The following is a 7,660-nucleotide window of genomic DNA, read 5'->3' on the forward strand; positions in this document are numbered from 1 at the left end:
CTGGGACTTGGGGGAGGTGGGTTTCCCATTTATAAAGTAGAATAAAATAAGTGACAGCATCCAAGATCCCCAAGCTCCTCTAACTCTTCCAAGCAGCACAGGAGATGCAGGGCAAACAGGAACACTCATTCTGCAGAATAACAGGCCCAGGGCCTGCTGGGGGGTTGGAGGCAGGTGCTGGAGTACCAGGAGCTGGTGAGTGAAAGCTCAAGTGGTCTGGCAAGAGAGCCAGGCAACTGTGGGCTCCAGGCTGCTCCTTCACTTCCCATCTCAGCCCTGGCCTGGTCTGGAGACAGAGGTGGACCAGATGGCCTTCACCTAGAGTGGACTGCTGGAGGAAGATGGGCCCACCCCCCTTTCCAAGTCAGGTGGCTCCTCCCCTGCCCACCAGCTGCCAAAAGGGCCCACTAGACCAAGATCTGTGGTGATAGAGAGGGAGGAGACGCCAAGGTTGAGCTTGTTTTATGGGTGACGTGCTAGTTGGGCTTGGGGGCAGGAAGCAGGATGAAGAGTCAGGCTGAGGGCTTTCTAGGGGACTGGGGGCTTGAGATCCTGGCTGGTGCCAGGCTTTCCACAGTGTCAGCTGGGGTCAACTCCACCTGGACTGTGAGAGGCTACAGGGGAGCTGAGGGGTGAGAACGTGGGGAGGGGGAAGGGAGCAGAAGAGAGGGATGGATAGAGGGAAGGGGAGAAGGGGAGGAAGAAAAAGGAAGCAGGGCCAGGCTGCAGCCGGAGCCAATGCTGATCAGGTCAGCACCTGCTCAGAAGGGAGCCTCCCGGGAAGCACGGGCAGCCATGAGGGCCCGTTTCAGCTGCTCGTAGGTGACGAACATCACCACGTTCCAGGATCCCAAACGGAGAAAGGAGGGCATGAACCTAGAGGGGGAGAAAATACAGGTCATCTCTAGTTCGCCCTGGCATCCTGACAGATGCTCTGTCTCCCAGGAAGTCGGGATGACCCAAGAAATGGAGCTGTGGGCTGTGGGCAACAGTCCCTCGGAGTCTCCATTTTAACACCCATAAAACGGGCATGATAGCAGCTCCAGGAAGGAGGAGTTAAGAGCATGAGAATGCCAGGACCAGAATCAGAAACTGCTGACATGTGGTTGCCACTCAGTCCCAGTGGTTCTCTCATTTGTGTGACAGGTACGGGGGGCAGGAGGCCTGGACCTGGGAGGGGCAGGTCAGAGGCTCACCCTTTGTAGAAGGCTCGGGGCCCCTCCTTCTGGAGCATAGTGAGGGCGCAGTGGCCAGCGCTGCTGTACTGGCCCAGGGCAGAGTTCATGTATCTCGTCTTGACCACGTCGACAGGGGAGGCGATGACGGTGGTGCAGAAGCCCGCCCCGAAGGCAGAAGTAAAGTGGCAAGGAAGGTCGTCTGCCAAGGAGGAGTAGGAGGCATCAGGACACCTCCCCCGATAATTCCAGAAGGAGATGATTGAAGTAACTACGGTCTCGTGGTTTTAGACCCAGAGACTCCAGTGGGAACCTCTCCCAGTGCCTCTGAGAGTCGTTTTGCCCATGTAGCCTCAGGGCCTCAAGGTGCACGGTGGCAACTTCACCCCAGCTGGTGGCAATTCAGTGAGAGAAACTCACTGCATAAGCAAAGGGGAAATAGGGTGAAGGATGTGGTCTCCAGGCAGATCCACACTGGCTCCTGATTTGGGGGAAGGGTGAGACCCAGCATCATCTCCCCTAATTCACCTGTCATTAGGTGGGCCTTCAGGAGAGTGTCCTTGATGAGGTCGTAGGTCACCAGCTCAGCACAGTTGACAATGGCATTGCGAGCGACATTGGGAGATGTCCCTACAGGAGGAAAGGGTGTCTATGTGAGACCAGGCAGTAGGGGAAGAGGAAGACGAGGAAGAGAAAACAGCTGGTACACACCTTTCCAGAGTCCCCGAAACCCCTCCTCTCGGGCAATGGTTTTGTAGGCCTCAACAGTGCTCTGGTACCTCCGGCCAGCTCCAGCCCGGGCCTGCGCTTGGAACCGGACCTTCACCACATCCGTTGGCTGGGCCACGGCCACGGCCAAAGCACCGGTGGTGCTGCCTGCCAGAAGGCGGCTCCCGATGCCGGCATCTGTCGGAAAGCCATGGGGGTCAGTGGCCAGCTGGGCTTCCACTAGTGTCCACCTCTCCTCACCAGAACCACACCACTGAAATCTGTCTTCACTGTCCCCTGTTAATAAGACCCAGACCAGCTCTGCTCTAAGAACATCTTGCATCATACAGTGTCTATTATGTACTGTGGGCACTGGGACAGAGCAAGGAACAGGACAAAATGAGGTTTACTGCTATTTTCTTTCATAAAGCCTTTCTATTCACTTCATTTCACTCACTAAATGGCCCTGAGAAATCAGAAACTTTTATTTTTTGGGCTGCGTTGCATAGCTTGTACGATCTTAGTTCCCCGACTAGGGACTAAACCCAGGCCCCAGCAGTGAAAGCCCTAACCAATGGACCACCAGGGAATTCCTGAGACTCATTTCCGTTTGACAAACATGAAAGGCTTTCTCAGACTGGGATTCACAGGACTTGGGTTCTCATCCCTCATCTACTTCTCCTTGACATGTGATCTTGGGAAAAGGAAACCTTTCAGTCTGGGTTCTCAGTTTCCCCAAGTGTAAAATGGAGGGTGGACATGGTGTGCTGAGAAGGTGAAATGGAAGACCACTGGCCTTGAAAGCAAAGTCCTGGGAGTTTTCTGGCTCTTCATTGTGAGCCCTTGGCCGAGTCCCCTCCCCCACCTCAGGTATGCCTCGGCCTCTCCAGCTGGAACACGGGGATGATACCACCTGCTCCCGAAGTGGTTGTGAAAACCGGGATGAGCTGATGCCCTGCTCAGAGCCTGACTCAGCCCGGGAATCATCAGAATAATCAGGGACACGTCTAGTTCTCAGTTCCTCTGATCTGAAATTCTCCCTAGAGGTCTTAGGGCCTAAAGGAACTGTGCGGCTGGAAGAACTAGGATCGACCATCACTGAGAACAGGCCAAAAGGCCTATGGCCCAGCTCCACACTCACGCTCAGAGCCCTTGGTGTAGAACTGCTTGACGGAGTCGTAGAGGCCGATGCGGACGGAGGCGAAGCTCATCTGGCGCTGCAGGCCGGCGACCAGCCCGCTGTAGAGGCTGCGGGGGCCCTCCGTGCGCACCATGGTCAGGATGGTGCCCAGCACCCCGCGGTACTGGGCACTGGCCGCAGCCTGCATTGGCCCCTGCCTTTCTCCTTGGATCTGCAAGGCCAAGGCAGGTGGTTGCCCTCCCCATCTCCTGCCATCTCTGTTCTCTAAAATTTACAGTCCCCAAAACCCCACAAACTGGCCCTTGAGGAGTCTGTGCCTTGGGGAGGGAGCAGACTAGCCACCCTCAGAAATGCAGGCCTCATCCGCTCACCTGTAGCCGGACTTTAGCAGTATCCAGGGGAAAGGTGATGAGGTCAGCAATGCAGGCAGCTGTGCCTGCCCCCAGGAACTTCACAGTGGCTGTAGGGGGCACATCTGTGGCCTTGAACCCAACCATAATGATGATTCCTGCAACCTCCCAGGAGATGAACAAAAACTGGAGAAGAGGCACCTTCTGTCAGCAACAAGACGAGACAGAGGAACTCTGCCGGAGGCTAAGCCAAGGAGAGATAAGGTCCATCAGTAGCCGAACTTCCAGACCTTCTCTTCTTACTATCCTGCCCCTACCTTCTCTGATAGCATCATCCCCCTAAGCAAGGGCTCAGAGCTGCCCCTTGAGGGCAAATAGGAGTGAGCTCCACAGGTACTCAAACAGGGGCTGGAGAAGTAATTCCTGCCTGAGAAGTCTTCTCCTTCACCACGTGGAGTATCTGGATCACAGCTGTCCTAGTACTGCCTCGCAAACAGGCACTGGCCCAGCTCTTTGTCTGCTGGCTACAGAGATGTCACTGATGCCCACCCATGTTCCTGATTCTGCAGCTCTGTCTAGAGGGCAGGCAGACGAGGGGAAAGGTTTCAGCCAGACTAAGACCTGATAGGTACAAACCCACAGGCGTTATGCCCTGGATGTCTTAAGCAGAAGAGTCTGGAATTGTCTAAGTCTAGAAGAAAAGGAGTGAACAAGACCTATTCAGCCCCTTCAATTCGGTCTCACTCTTCCCCACCAGCCCACACACAGCTTGGGCTCTCTAGAGTCACTCTTTCAATGAGTTCGTTTTGCCCAGCGCTGGTTCACTGAGACAATATCTACCCTAGAGGGAGGCTTATTGTCTGGCACTGGGGGTGGGCAGGTGTTTCAAGCTGCATTTAGGGCTTGCAGAAACATTCTCAAAATTCAAAGGAGGGAGCATCCACCTCCACTGTGAGAGAAGAAACGGTGGGTAGTCAGAAAAGACTTAGGAAAAGTAACATTTAGCTGGGCCTTGAAGGATACTGTGCAGTTTTTAGGGCTAAGAGTATCTTCCTCCCTCCCCCAGCCTACTGTGTAACACAGGGAAAACTATTCCCTCTCTGGCCAGTTTCCTCTCCTCCTATAATACAGGGGGAGCCATGTCTTCATGAGAGGTGGGGGATGAGGAAGTAGTGTAGGTCAGAGCTATAAAGAATGACAAAGGAAACCAAAACCTCCATTTTGTTCTCAGAACTAGAACAACACCCTCCTCCCCTGCCTTGGGAGGAAGTGAGCCCAGCACCCCAATGGGGGAGGGTGACCTGCTTTTCTCCCCTGAGTTTATTTTGACCAGGAGTGGCTACTCTGAGCCCCACCTAATTGGCTATCCCTGTTGCTGGGGCTGTGAGGAAAGAGCTGGCCAACAGAGGAATGATGTGGTGACAGTAGTGAACACACAGACCGATGGAAGCAAAATGTTCACCAGGCTTCTTCCTCCTGGGCCTCTCATCCCAGGTGGCTGGGCAAACGGGAAATCTAAAGGCTACTCACCACTTGGTTGCTGGCCTTATTCATGTTTCCCTGGCCCACATGAGGCTCAGTGAAGGCTGCACTCAGGCAGTGGAAGGGGTTGATGAAGGTGTTCCCGAACCCCCAGAGCCCCTGCCCTGACATTCTCATCCCCCAGGAAGTGCTCCACACCTTTCCTCACCCCTCTGGCACATTCTATTAGCTCACTTACTTCTCAGAGCAGCCCTGTGAAGGAACTTAGTAAGAGTCCTGTCTGCAGGCTCCAAAGCTTATACAATTTGCTTTACACTGGAGCCCAGGTCATTTCTTTCCTGTTTTCTCAGCCCCAGGCACAGGCAGGACCTTTCATGAGGAAGTCCAACATCCCAGTTCTCTTGTGACAATATGACAGTTCTGAGAAGGTTCAGGCAAAAAAGGCATCCCTTCTGGGCATCAGAGACATGATAACAACATGAGTCAATCATTTCCTGACCTTGATCTAGGTTGCAATGTGTTGTGAGGGTCAGAGAAATATAAGACCCAGCCCATCTTGGAGACAAGTGCAAAGGCTAAGTTGCCATTTTGAATATTGCCTTGGGTTTGCCATAAGTCAGGTCCTTCAGAGACATAGGTATGGGAAGCAAAGGTCCCTGTGCTAAAGACCCTACTAAGAAGATTAAATTAAGCTAAGGCCTAACAGGAAAGAATTAATCATATATTACTCACCAGCAAATAACCACTTTCACCTGATTATCGCAGTCTTAGGGACATACCAAAATATATATCTGATTCCTAATCGAAATCTCAAGGGTAGTCAAAGGCTTGAGTCAACAATATGTATTTAGAACACTAGGTACTCCTCTGTTGCTGATTTCCTGGAGCTAATCACTGTTCCACTGGGGCCTCACTGTCCTCCTCTGTAACATGGGGATTATACTCCTTGGCTTGTCAGGGTCAGTTTAAGGGCCAGAAGAAGACCAAGGATATAGGAAAGTGCTTTGTGAGCTCTAAGAGTGACTTTACTGGGATGGTGGTGCTAGTTACTTTTGTTAATATCCTGCTGACCCCGCCCCCAGACCACAGGGCTGAGGCAGTAGAAGACTCCTCCCTTAGACTGGACTCTTACCGGCTTTGTTGGGTCCCACGCTGAGGCCTTCAAGGTCAAGCTTCTCTAAAGATGTCCCGTTCTTCAAAGCTGCCAGTGGCTATCATGGCCTGATCCCTTTGGTTTTCCATAGAAAGTGGTTGGTAGACGAAATACCTAATGGTCATACTATGTGTCCTGTAGAGGAAAGGAGGTGAGTTTAGAAAGGGAAATGGGCCTTAAAAGGACTACAAACCCAGTAAAAGGAAAAGGCCATCTGCCCAAGGCACCTTAGCGTATTCAGTCCTTGCCTGGGGGATGTGAGGGCAGGGAACAGGGTCCATTTCCCACAGGGCAGCTGGGGACTAATTAAGTCCACACAGTGGAGAAGAGGGACAGACACATGGGAGGAAGGGATGAACCCAGAAGTCCTCCCTCCCCGGTCTGACCTAGTAGTATCACACATTGCTCTTTCAGATTTCTGCTTTAGTGTAATTCAGTACTCTGGGGAAGCATCCCCCAACACAGCAGACTTTGGTGAGTGGAAGTGCTGGAAGTGAGGTGGGGAGGGGGCATCAGGATGGTTTAGAGACTAGGGCCCAGAGCAGGCTTGAGGAGGTTAGAGAGGTTGGAATGGGCCCAGCGGAGGCCATATCAAGCAGCTCAAAGCTCCTACCAGCAGAAAGAGCTCTAGGAAGGCCTGTAGCCTCCTGGAATGGGAGAGGTCCTTCTGATCATCGCTGAAGGCCCCCTACCCTGGCAGAGGAGAGGGCTTATATTACAGCCTTTTGAGCGCTAGAGGTAAAGAACAAAGGCAAGACAGGAAAAGAGTGAAAGAAGAGAGATTAAAAAAAAAAAAAAAGACAAAATGGTAAAATACAAAATAGGGTGGGAGGCGAGGAGGGAAATTAAAGGTGGCGCGTGGGTCCCCTCGGCCGGAGTGGCGGGAGGGCAGGTGTTGCGGGTGCTGGACTGGGGCGGGCCGGGGCCGGGCTCACCGGGTCGCAAGGAGAACAAGCGGGTACAGGCAGTTCTGTCGGTCGGCGGGCGGAGGGCGCGTCCACGAAGCGCAGAAAGAACTCGATCCGAAGGCGCGGCCGGCGGGGCTTGCAGAGAGGTAGGAGGAGGGTGCCCTGAGACTTAGATCTCGGGGCGGAGCCTGCTGGGCGGGGGCGGAGCCTGCTGGGCGGGGGCGGGGCTTGCGGGCTCCGAGGACTAGGCGGCGACCCTTTAGCAGCGGAGACCGCCACGCCCAAGGTCGTCTTCGCGCCTTCTTTCACTCCCATTTCCGGGCTTCGGTCCCTGCCCTTTTGTACCCCATAGGGTTCCCCGTCGCCCCGCCAACCTCATTGTGAAGATGGCAAGACTGATGCGCGGGAAGAAGCAGAGGCTGCCCAGGGTCATACACGCCTCTGGCCCCTAGCCGCGGCTCTTTCTAACAACGCCCAAAGGCTCGGGTAGAAGAAGAGCACTCCGTGCTTTCACGGGCCCAGTTCGCTACCCGCAACTCGGCCACCCGTGTTTCCGCCAACCGCTCGCTCTCCCCAGGCGCCAGCGCGGGCTTTCTGGGGCGGGGCCTCCCGACAGGCCTCGCAGCAGCAGGTGGCCTGTCCCCGCCAACGGCCGTTGGGCGCAGCTGCGTTTCCTGCCGCCTGAGGGCTCTGTCCTGGGTTCCCGGGGGACTTCTGGACGGGGCGGGGGTACCGACCGTGGC

The 7,660-nt window shown here is 54.4% G+C and overlaps 1 protein-coding gene across 2 annotated transcripts; it reads right to left on the reverse strand.

Moving 5' to 3' along the window:
- Positions 1-446: 446 nt before the first annotated feature.
- On the reverse strand, positions 447-7,296 carry UCP2 (uncoupling protein 2). 2 transcript variants are annotated; one of them, XM_043482187.1, is made up of 8 exons: positions 6,945-7,284; positions 5,989-6,144; positions 3,396-3,618; positions 3,025-3,235; positions 1,887-2,081; positions 1,704-1,805; positions 1,197-1,377; positions 447-876 (listed from the first exon to the last, which is right to left on the reverse strand). In XM_043482187.1, the coding sequence occupies exons 3-8, from the start codon at positions 3,519-3,521 to the stop codon at positions 762-764; spliced, it is 930 nt and encodes a 309-aa protein (XP_043338122.1). In that variant the 5' UTR covers positions 3,522-3,618; positions 5,989-6,144; positions 6,945-7,284; the 3' UTR covers positions 447-761. The 2 variants fall into 2 exon arrangements, with proteins under 2 accessions (XP_043338122.1, XP_043338123.1); XM_043482188.1 differs by lacking the exon at positions 447-876 and having other exon boundaries at positions 1,193-1,377; positions 3,396-3,619; positions 6,945-7,296.
- Positions 7,297-7,660: the final 364 nt, after the last annotated feature.

Source organism: Cervus canadensis, chromosome 11, assembly GCF_019320065.1.
Source record: "Cervus canadensis isolate Bull #8, Minnesota chromosome 11, ASM1932006v1, whole genome shotgun sequence".
NCBI classification, from domain to species: Eukaryota; Metazoa; Chordata; class Mammalia; order Artiodactyla; family Cervidae; genus Cervus; species Cervus canadensis.